Source organism: Entelurus aequoreus, linkage group LG22 (genome assembly GCF_033978785.1).
Source record: "Entelurus aequoreus isolate RoL-2023_Sb linkage group LG22, RoL_Eaeq_v1.1, whole genome shotgun sequence".
NCBI classification, from domain to species: domain Eukaryota; kingdom Metazoa; phylum Chordata; class Actinopteri; order Syngnathiformes; family Syngnathidae; genus Entelurus; species Entelurus aequoreus.
In genome coordinates this window covers 13631979-13648428 of record NC_084752.1, presented here as the reverse complement: position 1 = coordinate 13648428, position 16450 = coordinate 13631979, and the positions used below count along the sequence as shown (strand labels likewise).

The following is a 16450-nucleotide window of genomic DNA, read 5'->3' as shown; positions in this document are numbered from 1 at the left end:
AAAGGGGTCACATTATTATGATTTTTTTCTAAATGTAAAACACTTCCTTGTGGTCTACATAACATGTTATGGTGGTTCTTTGGTCAAAATGTTGCATAGATTATGTTTTACAGATCATCTTCAAGCCGCTTTCTGACAGACGCCTCAGGATGTGCCGTTTTGTGGGCGGTCTTATTTACGTGGCTCACATTCGACAGCGTCGTCTCTCCGTCATATTTGTTGTAGCGGTGTAGCGTGCAAGGACGGGAGTGGAAGAAGTGTCAAAAGATGGCGCTAACTGTTTTAATGACATTCACACTTTACTTCAATCAATAACGGAGCAGCATCTCCTCATCCGTGGCTCACTAGTGCAACAACAACGCCGGAAATGTGTCCCGTGAAAAACCGTCCGACCGGAACTCTCTAATAACTAAAGTTCCTTGGGTGAATAATGTAAACTCACTACACCGGTAGTTTTTAGCGCTTCCATAGCGAGATATAAGTTAGAACTTTACACTACTTTATATTAGAAATGGCAACAGCGGAGGATGAATGTCACATAACAAGAAGATAGAGAAAAAAAAGAAGCTTATCGATTACGGCATCGACACAGACTACAGTGGCGAAAATGTTCAGGACTTATGCAGATCCCAAATACACATCAGCAGGTACTAGAAGGTAAGAAAAGTTGGTTTTGCATAATATTGCAAAACAAAACACCAGATAATATGTCTGTTAATGGGTGCCATTTTGCGGTCCTTATACACACACCATAGTAATACTTGTATCTCTGACTACGGTAGCCGTAATGGGCCGACAATCCATCAAGCGGTGCGGCTTCAAAGTCCTACTAAAACATTTTGACAGATTTTTGAGCGTCGTGTGTAATGTTCTTTATTTTCAATGGAACATTTAAAGTTTTGGTGTTGTTTACTGGCGTCAAAATGCAGTCTACACGTATCTCTTATGTGTGACTACCATCTACTGGTCACACTTATCATTACACCATGTACAAAATAAAATTTCTTCGAGGTCGGTAAGCACAACCATAATTACATTAGGCGCACCAGGTTATAAGGCTCACTGTCGATTTTTGAGAAAATGTAAGGATTTTAAGTGCGCCTTATAATCCGAAAAATAAGGTATAGTAATTTGGATTACAACACTGTCTTATTGTTATTATTATTATTATTAAGCATTTATAAGAATTGTTTTCAATAGCCAGATGGAAAAAAAATCCCAAGTCCCAAGATTGTACAGCTGTGAACAGCTTTGTAGAGTTTCACTTGTTTTATTAATATTGTATACACTGCATACATATTTCATTAAATGTCTTTGAAACTATGATTTTATGTTTGCATATAGTTGTGTTTCAGCATGAGTTTCCTTTTTTCTTCTTTTCTTGTTTGCTGATCCAATCCACTTTATTTATATAGCACATTTAAACAACAAAAATGTTTCCAAAGTGCTGCACAACAATATTAAAAACAATATTAAAATCATAAAATCTGATCATTGCAGATCAAGCTTGACTGGTTAACTTGGTTTAATGAATTTTTTTATTTTAATTTTTTTAAATTTGTTTTTAATAGTATGCTTTTTTTAAACATTTAAACATAAAAAAAATATATTGACACATTTAATGACAATAACAAAGTCCTGCCAGATTTTGAATACAAAATGTGTATTCCTGTTGTAGGAGCACTTGCATTCAGAGGAGGAGCTACACTTCCATGTTTAGATACCAGTTTCACGCATTGTGGATTGTTAAAATCATGGTTTGATTGTCAAAGATGTTTGATAATGTAATCTTTGATATTTCTACCTGAATACATGCTTCTGATATTGTGTACATTACATGTTGTACAAGTTAATGACATCCATATCTCTGCAGGACAGTTGTTTCAACGGCGCAACAGGTGGCCATCTTTGTGGAATTAAAGTAAGATGGATGTGGATGTCACAAACATGGACACATGCATTAAGGTATGGCTACCTAATTTTGGTATTTTTGTAAGCACCGGGTATCGATTCATGTAAAAAATCAAACGGCGCTATCTTTTGATACAGGGTAAGACGCAATTTAAAACACTGAAAGTGGTGGCTTCTTATTGCAAAAATGATGTGAGTATATAAAAGGAAAAATAAAGATACATGTATTAAAAGAAATAAGATGAGTACAGAAAGAAGTACCAAGTAAGAAAATGAGAGGAGACGAGAGAGAGGGACAGATGAAGAAGGTATGAAACGTATGACAAATACCACCAGGCAGATGGGACTAATTCATGAGTCAACAAATGAAACCCACTCTCTATTGCTCACACACACACACACACACACACACACACACACACACACACACACACACACACACACACACACACACACACACACACACACACACACACACACACTCACACACACACACACACACACACACACACACACACACACACACACACACACACACACACACCCTTGTATTTGTTACCTTCTTGAGACCTCCGAAAAAATGGCTACCTCTTTAGGACCACCCTTTCTAGATATATAAAGATTTGAACTTACAACATTAATAACATATACATACTATGCAAATATAAAAAAGGTAAGCTTTTAGTCAATTTTTGTTTGTTTTTGTTTTGTTTGTAATTGGTTTTTAATCTTCATTATTAACTTCAAGTTATAACAGTATGTCTCTATATTCATATTTATTTTTGTCCTAAGGGGGCGCATTTCAATTTCTTACACACACTTGTTATTTCATATTTTGACCAGAGGGGGGGCACTTTTAAAACCGACTCAGTCAATTTGACAAATCCCTCCTTTTTGGCACCACCCTAATTTTGATAGATTTCCCCACCAGGGGTGCAAATGAGATCTCTATTTTTAGTTTTTTGTAATGTGCAAACGAGTCACGGACCACAGATGGCCCCTGTGCTGCACTTTGGGCAACCCAGCTGCAGAAGCTAACTATTAATGGCCACTATAGTCTTAGTACCGTAGTGTATTTGTTCATCCTATGGTCACTTATGGGACGCGGGTTGTCTTACGTCAGCACCGGAAGTCGTAAAATCAGCTGTTCACCTGGCGGGGTTTTTTTTGTGGGGATGAATAGGGAAGTCCTTCTTTAGCTGCCGTCTTGTTTTATCATATATTGCTGCCTTTGCACCTGTCAATGTTTACTTTTGTATGCACATTAAATCAACAAAAAATCCTGACTTTGGAGCAATGTTCACGGATTCTAGTATTTGCCTCTCTATTAGATGCAATGGTTTTCGGTATTGGGACCATGATTTCGGTCCTAACTTGTTCACCGGTCCTCATATGGAAGGTACTTTTCCTTGTTGATATAAATACAAGAACACACACACACACTGAATGACTCAAAGAATACCAGAAGCTAGGGCTGCACAATTAATTGAATTTTAATCGCGATCACGATTTTGGTTGCCATGATTAAAAGGGATTGATCGTCGGTGATAATAACATTTATAAAGCTAGCCTATCAAACAAAAACAAAAGCACTTTCACAGAAAAGCAACAGCGGCTTGTCTTGAAGTCCAAATTTGTGGCTTCCGCCCAAGCCAGAGGACGTTGTCAATTGGCACAGAGCTCGACCTTGGCCACCTTGCCAGCCGGCATTAGCATGCTTTTCTCAGGCTGTTGCAGCCTGTCTCTCATTTTGTTCACTTCAGTGGAGTCTTAAGACCGTTCTGCTACAGCGACGCGTATGGACGCTTGCACAACACACGGTGTTTCCTGGAGTCACACCAGCAGGACTAATGGCCAGTCATTGGCTAAATAGACTCTATACACTTTTACTTCCAATGACAAAATGTCTCGCTGGTGTTCTGGCGAGACGTGCTTCACATTGGAATTCATGCAACCCCTGCATCTGCACGTGTGTATGAAAACTTAGTTGGGCATTGAAGAATGTGAGTAAAATTGTTACACTAAATAACACCAAATTTTTATATTATAGTATACTATTACTGTTATTGTAGTAGTACTGTTATTAGACAGTATAATATTACTGTTATGATAGTATTACTGTTATTAGACAGTATAATATTACTGTTATTGTAGTATTACTGTTATTAGACAGTATAATATTACTGTTATGATAGTATTACTGTTATTGGACAGTATACTATTACTGTTATGATAGTATTACTGTTATTAGACAGTATAATATCACTGTTATAATAGTATTACTGTTATTAGACAGTATAATATTACTGTTATGATAGTGTTACTGTCATTAGACAGTATAATATTACTGGTATGATAGTATTACTGTTATTAGACAGTATACTATTACTGTTATTGTAGTATTACTGTTATTGGACAGTATACGATTACTGTTATAATAGTATTACTGTTATTAGACAGTATACTATTACTGTTATGATAGTATTACTGTTATTAGACAGTATAATATTACTGTTATAATAGTATTACTGTTATTAGACAGTATACTATTACTGTTATGATAGTATTACTGTTATTAGACAGTATAATATTGCTGTTATTGTAGTATTACTGTTATTAGAGAGTATAATATTACTGTTATTGTAGTATTACTGTTATTAGACAGTATAATATTACTGTTATGATAGTATTACTGTTATTAGACAGTATAATATCACTGTTATAATAATATTACTGTTATTAGACAGTATACTATTACTGTTATTGTAGTATTACTGTTATTAAACAGTATAATATTACTGTTACTCTAGTATTACTGTTATTAGACTGTATAATATTACTGTTATTGTAGTATTACTGTTATTAGACAGTATAATATTACTGTTATTGTAGTATTACTGTTATTAAACAGTATAATATTACTGTTACTGTATTATTACTGTTACTAGACAGTATAGTTCTTGATTTATTGTATCAATTGATTGACCACAGCTGTGACTATTTAAGAGCATCACTTCCTGTTGGCAAAGGCACAGTGACGAAGACGTTGTGGAAACTGGTCTGTGTTTTGTAGCGCCTGTACAGTTCATATTAAAATTACTAGAAGGACACGGGTGTTGCTGGCCTTGCTTAATCTTCTAATAATCAAGTGTATATTTAGAACAGGCCACCCGCAGAACCATTAAAAAATGTCATTAATAGAGCTAAAGGCATCATGTAATGACAAAAGGATTAAATACTAATACTAATAATCAACTAAAAAAACTATGATTTGTCCTTTTATATATATATATATATATATATATATATATATATATATATATATATATATATATATATATATATATATATATATATATATATATATATATATATATAACGTTTATTTAGTTTATTATTTTTCACCAGGCTATTTCATTACAAATTACATAACTTTTGACCACGACTGTACATACATACACTCATGCATATAATCACGTTTCATCAAACATATATTAGCGTTGTTGCCCTAGGGGAAACTGGGTAACACATGGCACACTAACAAAGCTTAACCTATTGTTACTATAACAATCTACAAGGTTAATATAGTTGGCTTCTCTTTCTTTCCCTCCATTTTTCTGCTTTCTTTTGTATTTCAAGTTATCATTACATATATGTATTGTTGCATTTGAACAACTGTATTGTTGATAATAGAGGTAATCATTGTTATTATTCATTATTAATAGTGCTATAATGTTCATTGTCATTTCTGTATTATTATTTATTTCTCTAACTACTTCTTTGCTATCACTTTTACCATCATACATCCTATTCTCTGATGTTCTGTTGTTGTTATTGTTGTGTTTGCTGTTGTTGTTTTTGTCTCTCTGTCTTATCCCCACAATTTCCCCCTCGGTCTTCCTTTTTTTTCTATTTCTATCCCCTCCTGCTCCGGCTGCACCAAATAATAATACAAATCCATTTAATAAAGTCAAATACAAATAAGGCAACAAGAGAAGTATCCCTAGGGATGATACTCGAAACCGGTTTTCCCGGTTGTTTGATAAGAAAAGAACCGAGTCCTCGGACTCGAATCCCTTTTTGAGAACTGGTACCCGTTATCGAGACCACTATAGTAAAGGAAAAGAGTTGATTCTTTATTCGAATCCCTGGAATCCCGTCCCGACCAGAAATGCTCCGTGGGACATCACAAGAAATGACGTCACGTAGCTCAGTCATTAGGCGCAGATAGCGAAAGCAGGAAAACAATGGACGGGAAAAAGCGCTCCAAGGTGTAATAAAGTTCAAAACAAAAGCTATAATCCATCGAATAACTTTACTGAGAGATTTTAGCAGGGTAAAACACATGACGAACACTTTTACGAGCAACCGGAAACATAGCAACCAGGCTAGCAACGCACCTCCTTTACGGCAGCTGTCGCAACGTTCTTAAAACAACCGCAGCACATACATATATATACAACATATCTCCCTTTTTTAACTTTTGTTTTTCTTTCCTTGTAAACAAAACAAAATCACACTGTAGATGTGTTGTCTGTCTAATTATAAATAATGCAGACGAGGCGTGTTGGCTGAGTTCTTGACGTTTACTTTCACAGCGTGGCAACATGCAACACTTTTCGGGGCTACCGCGCATGCTCGTAACTCCCGTTGCATGCTGGGTAGTGTAGTTGTTATATTCTCTAGCCCAGTGGTTCTCAACCTCTTTTCAGTGATGTACCCCCTGTGAACATTTTTTTAATTCAAGTACCCCCTAATCAGAGCAAAGCATTTTTGGTTGAAAAAAAGAGATAAAGAAGTAAAATACAGCACTATGTCATCAGTTTCTGATTTATTAAATTGTATAACAGTGCAAAATATTGCTCATTTGTAGTGGTCTTTCTTGAACTATTTGAAAAAAAAAAGATATACAAATAACTAAAAAACTTGTTGAAAAATAAACAAGTGATTCAATTATAAATAAAGATTTCTACACATAGAAGTAATCATCAACTTAAAGTGCCCTCTTTGGGGATTGTAATAGAGATCCATCTGGATTCATGAACTTCATTCTAAACATTTCTTCACAAAAAAAAAGAAATCTTTAACATCAATATTTATGGAACATGTCCACAAAAAATCTAGCTGTCAACACTGAATATTGCATTGTTGTATTTCTTTTCAGTTCTTTTTGACAGACATTTTAGTGAGGGTCAAACCATCATGGCATGGGGGAAACTCTGGGTTTATGGTAATGAATGGAATAGCCTACTTGATTTGATGTTCAGTTTATGAACTTACATTCATATTTTTTTGAAGTATTATTCAATAAATATATTTATAAAGTATCTTTGAATTGTTGCTATTTTTAGAATATTTAAAAAAAATCTCACGTACCCCTTGGCATACCTTCAAGTACCCTCAGGGGTACGCGTACCCCCATTTGAGAACCACTGCTCTAGCCCATAACATTTTTCCCCCTATAAAGAAATAATGTTAACTCAATAAAGTGTATTTCTTTTTTTAGCTTTAACTTTTCATTTTTTAGCATTGTAACCACATTTGCAAACAACTTTTCTCTTCATAGAATCTTCTTTCAATAAAGAAATAAAGTGCAAAAATGTCAAAGCATCATAACAAACAGTTATGTCAAATAGCAGCAGAAGTGCACTTTTTGGAGAGCTGTATTATTTTCAGTTTTGTGCCCAAGGGACTGATTTTATTTAACACTATATTATTATTTATACACCTTTAGTGATCACAGAGACAGGTTGTTTCTGTGTTACTGTATATATGTGTTTTTCTGAAAAATCCCACTTAATATACTTAATATACAACAGTCAATATTTATTTATTTTATTTTATTTTTTTAGGTGGGTAACAGTCAATATTTATTTATTTATTAGATTTTATTTTTTTATTATATAATAAAAGTGAGCTTTTGTTAAACCAAATATTGTATGTTTTTTTCCATATACAACAACCTATCTGGACTCGATAAGAGAATCGACAAGAAATTGGTTCGATAAGAGGATTCGATAATAGGCTCGAACTCGATAATTTCTTATCAAACATCATCCCTAAGTATCCCACACTTCTCTTTTGTCAAGTAAATTTGTACAACAGATAAGGACATCTACATCAACTATATGATTTGCCTGAGTAGCTGGACAGGACAAAAAAATAAAATAAATAAATAAATAAAAAATTACATGACATCACATTCGCTCACCTCTAGGAACCCATAACATAATGAGCAATCTTGATTAATAATCGGAATTTCAATATTGTTAAAAATAATTGTGATTATCATTTTGGCCATAATCGTGCAGCCCCATACTAGGAATAAATCCAAAAAGTCAGGCAAATTGCAGTAGAAAAGCAGAATGTAATGATTACTGCTCCCCTGCTCCCCTCACCTCCCAGGGGGTGATCAAGGGTGATGGGTCAAATGCAGAGGACACATTTCACCACACCTAGTGTGTGTGTGTGTGTGTGTGTGAGACAATCATTGGTACTTTAACTTGAACTTTTAGTGTGAGTGCAGGCTAGCAGGGGGCAGGAGAAGGTGAGGGAATTGAACCCAGGTCCATCACAGTATGAAAGACCTCCTCCGACTGGGTTCAGGATTAGCATTCATCCAGTTGCCGGTTTTAAAAAAGAATAATGTAACTTATAAAGCAGGGGTGTCCAACTCATTTTAGATGGGGGGGCCATATGGAGAAACATCTACTGGTAAAATCCCGGCACGATAACTTAAAAATAAAGACAACTTCAGATTGTTTTCTCTGTTTAAAAATAGAACAAGCACATTCTGAAATTGTACAAATCATAATGTTGTTGTTGTTTTTTTTCACTTACATGTTGCGGTTAATAGATGTCTACCTTTATTTGTCGTTATTTATACTTTCTGAATAAATGATGTGATAATATTCATCAGTCAACTATTCAACACCTAAATGTATCTATTCATTATTAAATTTATTTTCCGTCTTCAGATTTTGGCGCGCTCTACCTTCCACATTTTTCTCCCGATTCAAACCGTTCCAACTTCAAACTGTTCAGCTTATTCAGGAATCGAGGGCTTTCCCTTGAAAAATTCCCCAAAACTCCCAGATTTCCCTGAATTCCAGATTTTCCGGGACATTTTTCCCATTCAAAATGAATTGGCCATTTTTCAAACTTCCACCATTTCCACATTTTTCAACCGATTCAAACCATTCCACCTTCAACATATTTCACCATTCTGGAAATTCGAACTACTCTTTTTCCAAGTTAAAAAAAAATACCAGGATTTTTCAGAATTCCTGGTTTTCCAAAGCCCTATTTCCACCCTTTTTTCTGGCGAATACTCCTCCCACATTTTTAACGCGTTTCAACCGTTCCACCGTCAAAACATTCCTCTTAATCAGGACAAAAAATGACATGAACTTTTTTGAAATGGAAAAATTCCCAGTTTTCCCAAAGTTCCAGGAATTACGTAATATAATTTCTCAATTCAACATGTTACTACTTCAACATTTCTTGATCGATTTTAAAAATTCCAATACCAACCATTTCAACTCAATCAGAACATTCCAGTTTTTTACCACTTTCAAAAGTTCCCGCTTTTCCCGAAATTCTCAGTTTTTTGGGAAATTCCCATTGAAATCAATGGGACATTCTTCAAAGTTCCACAACTCCCACATTTTTCATCTGATTCAAACTGTTCCAACTTCAAAATATTCAGCCTGTTTAGGAAGTGTGTGCTCTACTTCAACAATTAAAATTTTTTTTTCAGGATTTTCCAGAATTCATGGTTTTTCCAAAGCCTTATTTCCACCCTATTTTCTGGCGACTACTCCTTCCACATTTTTAATGCAGTTCAACCGTTCCACCGTCAAAACATTCCTCTTAATCAGGATAAAAAATTAAGTTGTTTTTTGAACTGGAAAAATTCCCGGTTTACCGGAAATTCCAGGAATTCCGTAATACCATTTCTCAATTCAACATGTTACTACTTCAACATTTCTTGACCGAATTTAAAAATTCCAAGAACATCCATTTCAACTCATTCCGAACATTCAAGTTTTTAACGATTTTCAAAAGTTCCCGCTTTTCCAGAAATTCCAAATTCTTTGTGAAATTCCTAATGAAATCAATGGGATATTCTTCAAAGTTCCACAGTTCCCACTTTTTTCATCTGATTCCAACTGTTCCAACTTCAAAATATTCAGCCTGTTTGGGAATTGTGTGCTCTACTTCAACAATTCTAAAAAAAATTCCAGGATTTTTTAGAATTCCTGGTTTTCCAAAGCCTTATTTCCACCCTATTTTCTGGCGACTACTCCTTCCACCGTCAAAATATTCCTCTTAATCAGGACAAAAAATTACGTTGTTTTTTGAACTGGAAAAATTCCCGGTTTACCGGAAATTCCAGGAATTCCGTAAAACCATTTCTCAATTCAATATGTTACTACTTCAGCATTTCTTGACCGATTTTAAAAATTCTAACACCATCCTTTTCAACTCATTCCGAACATTCAAGTTTTTAACGATTTTCAAAAGTTCCTGCTTTTCCCAAAATTCCCAATTCTTTGTGAAATTCCTATTGAAATCAATGTTACATTCTTCAAAGTTCCACAGTTCCCACATTTTTCATCTGATTCCAACTGTTCCAACTTCAAAATATTCAGCCTGGTTGGGAAGTGTGTGCTCTACTTCAACAATTCTAAAAAAAGTTCCAGGATTTTCCAGAATTTCTGGTTTTCCAAAGCCCTATTTCCACCCTTTTTTCTGGCGAAAACTCCTCCCACATTTTTAACACATTTCCACCGTTCCACCGTCAAAACATTCCTCTTAATCAGGACACAAATTGAAATGAACTTTTTTGAACTGGAAAAATTCCCAGTTTTCCCGAAGTTCCAGGAATTCCGTAATATAATTTCTCAATTCAACATGTTACTACTTCAACATTTCTTGATCGATTAAAAAAATTCCAACACAAACCATTTCAACTCAAACAGAACATTCAAGTTTTTTACCACTTTCAAAAGTTCCCGCTTTTCCCGAAATTCTCAATTTTTTGGGAAATTCCCATTGAAATCAATGGGACATTCTTCAAAGTTCCACAACTCCCACATTTTTCATCTGATTCAAACTGTTCCAACTTCAAAATATTCAGCCTGTTTAGTAAGTGTGTGCTCTACTTTAACAATTCTAAAAAAAAATCAAGGATTTTCCAGAACTCCTGGTTTTCCAAAGCCTTATTTTCACCCTATTTTCTGGCGACTACTCCTTCCACATTTTTAATGCAGTTCAACCGTTCCACCGTCAAAACATTCCTCTTAATCAGGACACAAATTGAAATGAACTTTTTTGAACTGGAAAAATTCCCAGTTTTCCCAAAGTTCCAGGAATTCCGTAATACCATTTCTCAATTCAACATGTTACTACTTCAACATTTCTTGATCGATTAAAAAAATTCCAACACTAACCATTTCAACTCAATCAGAACATTTAAGTTTTTTACCACTTTCAAAAGTTCCCGCTTTTCCCGAAATTCTCAATTTTTTGGGAAATTCCCATTGAAATCAATGGGATATTCTTCAAAGTTCCACAACTCCCACATTTTTCATCTGATTCAAACTGTTCCAACTTCAAAATATTCAGCCTGTTTAGGAAGTGTGTGCTGTACTTTAACAATTCTAAAAAAAATTCAAGGATTTTCCAGAATTCCTGGTTTTCCAAAGCCTTATTTCCATCCTATTTTCTGGCGACTACTCCTTCCACAATTTTAATGCAGTTCAACCGTTACACCGTCAAAACATTCCTCTTAATCAGGATAAAAAATTAAGTTGTTTTTTGAACTGGAAAAATTCCCGGTTTACCGGAAATTCCAGGAATTCCGTAATACCATTTCTCAATTCAACATGTTACTACTTCAACATTTCTTGACCGATTTTAAAAATTCTAACACCATCCATTTCAACTCATTCCGAACATTCAAGTTTTTAACGATTTTCAAAAGTTCCCGCTTTTCCCGAAATGCCCAATTCCTTGTGAAATTCCTATTGAAATCAATGGGACATTCTTCAAAGTTCCACAACTCCCACATTTTTCATCTGATTCAAACTGTTCCAACTTCAAAATATTCAGCCTGTTTGGGAATTGTGTGCTTCTACTTCAACAATTCTTTAAAAAATTCCAGGATTTCAGTTCAACTTCAGCATTGGAGCATTCACACACAATTCCTTCAGAAATTGCCTCACCTAGTTGGTGTTATTTTTCAATCTATCAACATAAAAAAATAATATCAAAATCCAATTCCAGGATGTTATTTTTGTACTTTGCTCATTTTCCTCGACCGATGTACTAACATCATGTGGTTAATTTTTTTTTTTTACATAGAGATAGATAGATAGTACTTCATTGATTCCTTCAGGATATGTAGCATTAACTAAAAAGATACAAATAATTGCTATTGCGACATCTAGTGGACACATTTAGAACAGCAGTTTCTTTCATTCAAAAATGTCGGCTCATCCCGCGGGCCGGATAAAACCTGTTTGCGGGCCGGATTTGACACCCCTGTTCTAAATCCCCAAATCTTTACATGTAAATGAAATGTATGTATAGCATGGCTTGGCTCTTGTTTAGCCTCCTACCGTTTTGCACATCCAGAATGTGGTGTTTATCGAGGGTCCATCCTCCCATGTAGGAAGCGTCCATCTCGTAGCCTTGTAGAACTGCCGTTCTCTTCTCCCACAGGATCAGGTCCAGGCAGGACTCGTATTCAAAGCCCACGGATACTAAGAGAGACATTGAAGTCGGGGTGAATTATTCAGTAATCATTGAGTAATATCTATGAGTCGTTGTGTCTGTGTTAGTATTTCCAATATGTGAGTGAGTCTGCCAAAGGTTAGAAATCAGGATAAAGACCAGTGAGTGATTTTAGAAAATCCACTGACTGCTGTTGTTTGTTCTCCTAAGGCAGTTTATTACTCACACCCACGCACACACGCACGCACGCACGCACGCACGCACAAGCACACACACACACACACACACAGGTCAGAGCTCTTTGCTGTCGCTACAACACTAAAATGTCAAGGGTGGGACACCTGTCAAATCAGTGTACATACTTTCATACCTTGACACACACACACACACACACACACACACACACACACACACACACACACACACACACACACACACACACACACACACACACACACACACACACACACACACACACACACACACACACACACACACACACACACACACACACACACACACACACACACACACACACACACACGCAGCTGAACAATTGAACAGTCGTGTAGCTACCAGAGGCTTTTTTTCCCCATCTACATTCTATTGCGTGACAGTTGCGACATATTAGTTTTAGAATAAATTGAGTTATTTAGTGGGAGTTTGATGGAAAGAAAAGTGAGGGAAGGCTGTAAAAATATTGCGAAAGGAGAAACCGTAAGAGCAACGTTTTGACCAGCATGTCATAACTGGAGGGTATTAACTTCTTCTCATTCTGGGTTGGTTTTTTTTTTAGCAGGGGAGGTTAATGTGCTAAATAATGGAAAATATAAAGCCGTATCCAAGAAAAGCTGTCATTGAACCCTTTTGAGTAGAAGCCTGGCTTTGGACGCTTTAGAATTGTTTTCCCGGCTAACAGAATGTGTCTAAGTGCGAATGACACTGACACATTTGATAATGAATGCAATGAACACATTTTTTTTAGGTTGGTCAAAAATATTTTTTGAAAAATGATTTAGCCTTCAAAATACCTATTCACTGAGTACTGATTGAAACAATTACTCATTTCACTTACCAAATACCAATGAATAATAATAGATAGAATAACATTCAAAAATATAATAATAGATAGAGTAACATTCAAAAAAATATATATATATTTTTTCCCTGCATTTTTTCTTATATTACACTTTTTTTTTACATGACATAAATCTACAATTAAAAAAAATATACAGTACTTGTAAAAGGGTAAAGGTACAAAATCAGAAAAGGATCCAATACTAATTTTCCTATCATAATGCGAAGTGAAGTGAATTATATTTATATAGCGCTTTTCTCTAGTGACTCAAAGCGCTTTTACATAGTGAAACCCAATATCTAAGTTACATTTCAACCAGTGTGGGTGGCACTGGGAGCAGGTGGGTAAAGTGTCTTGCCCAAGGACACAACGGCAGTGACTGGATGGCGAAAGCGGGAATCGAACCTGGAACCCTCAAGTTGCTGGCACGGCCACTCTACCAACCGAGCTATACCGCCCCACAGTGCAGAATCCTTACTAATACTTACATTTGCTGTCATTTTAAAGATTTTCCAGGAATGCAGTTGTGAGGAGAATCATCAATAAAGTAGTCCCTCTCCACTTTGGGCTTGAAATTTCGCGGCTTTACTATATAGCAGATTTAAAAAAAATGGAATAAACATAAACATTTAAGCATATTCTATATATTTTTGTGCAACATTTAGTAGTAATTATAATAATAATAATAATAATGATGGATTACCGTATTTTTCGGACTATAAGTCGCTCCGGAGTGTAAGTCGCACCGGCCGAAAATGCATAATAAAGAAGGAAAACAACATATATAAGTCGCACTGGAATATCAGTCGCATTTTTTGGGGAAATTTATTTGATAAAACCCAACACCAAGAATAGACATTTGAAAGGCAATTTAAAATAAATAAAGAATAGTGAACAACAGGCTGAATAAGTGTACGTTATATGAGGCATAAATAACCAACTGAGAACGTGCCTGGTATGTTAACGTAACATATTATGGTAAGAGTCATTCAAATAACTATAACATATAGAACATGCTATACGTTTACCAAACAATCTGTCACTCCTAATCGCTAAATCCCATGAAATCTTATACGTCTAGTCTCTTACGTGAATGAGCTAAATAATATTATTTGATATTTTACGGTAATGTGTTAATAATTTCACACATATGAAACTATGAAAAAAACTGCGACTTATAGTCCGAAAAATACGGTAGATTTATATCGTGTTTTTCTAGACACTCAAAGCACTTCACAGAGAACTGAGAACCCATCATTAATTCCCTCCACATTCCCAAGAGGTGGTGGTAAGCTACATTTGTAGCCACAGCTTCCCTGGGGTAGACTGACGGAAGCGTGGCTGCCAATTTGCGCCTAGGGCCCCTACGACCGGGACCAAACATGCATTCACATTCATACACCAGTGTGAGCGGCACTGGGAGCAAGGTGGGTGAAGCAATAAATGATGTCTTATTTATGTTGTATTACAGGGGAGTATCGGTCTTGTTTGTTATCTTTATGTTGTGGCGAACGATAAAGATATTCATCATTTAGGGGCGGTATAGCTCGGTTGGTAGAGTGGCCGTGCCAGCAACTTGAGGGTTCCAGGTTCGATCCCCGCTTCTGCCATCTGCCGTTGTGTCCTTGGGCAAGACACTTTACCCACCTGCTCCCAGTGCCGCTCACACTGGTTTCAAAATGTAACTTAGATATTGGGTTTCACTATGTAAAAGCGCTTTGAGTCACTAGAGAAAAGCACTATATAAATATAATTCCCTTCACACTTCACTTTATCGTGCGGGATTTACGTTTCCAGGTTAAGGATGAAGAAAAACACTAGCAGCTAATCTTGGTGCTATCTTCACCCCGACAATCAGTTGACCAACTTTTGGCAGGACAACTTTTTGATGCACTTCATCTTTACCTCCTGCCTCATCAATAACACATCTCTACATTGGTGAGACTTTGGTGTGAGCAATGTCAAAAGACAACAGCTAGACCAGGGGTGTCCAAAGTGCGGCCCGAGGGCCATTTGCGGCCCGCAGCTAATTGTTTACCGGCCCGCCACACATTCTGCAAAAATTGCAAAATTGATAATATTGCAAACATTTTAAAAAACATTTTAAAAAAGTGGAATGAAGTGAAATCTAACAAGAAAAAGTTGCAATGTTGACACAAAGCTGCCATGCAGGCTGTTTATTTTTCTTTTTTTTGCCATTGCTAAAAAAAAAAAAAAGACTAAAAATCTATGTTATAATGAATTATTACTTAAAAAATATTGCATATATTGTGTGATTGCCATATAAAGAACATAATAGTTTTCTTTGACAAAAGAGCATAAAACAAACAAAATAATAGTTCAAACATAAAATCAACAGATATATCTGAAGTTGATCTCGTAATTTAAGTGTTAAAAGTAAAAAAAAAACTAATAAAAGTGTATCACTTTATGAGTGGGGGACCTTTTGGATCCCAAATATATTTAGTAGGATTTTATTTAACTTTTCACTGTGATTACTCAAAAATATTAAAGACTTAAAATCAATGGTGTCCTGCATTATTGATCTTTTAAGGCTCTAATTACTAAATACTGCATATTTCAGTTTTACTATAAAAAACAAAGTTGTCTTTGACAGAAAACCTTTTTTTTTTTTTTTTACTTTATATCAACCTCAAGTTGATATAGAGATTTACTGTAAGCGTTAAATAAATAAAAAAATTATAATTTGACTTATTTTTA

The 16450-nt window shown here is 35.4% G+C and overlaps 1 protein-coding gene across 5 annotated transcripts in view; it reads right to left on the bottom strand.

Moving 5' to 3' along the window:
• Positions 1 to 16450, bottom strand: part of tenm3 (teneurin transmembrane protein 3) — a 755307-nt gene that overhangs the window by 128948 nt on the left and 609909 nt on the right. For all 5 annotated transcript variants that reach the window (XM_062033280.1, XM_062033281.1, XM_062033282.1 and 2 more), the window contains one exon: positions 12537 to 12680. In XM_062033280.1, the coding sequence (XP_061889264.1) occupies positions 12537 to 12680 (144 nt within the window). The remainder of the gene's footprint in view (positions 1 to 12536; positions 12681 to 16450) is intronic.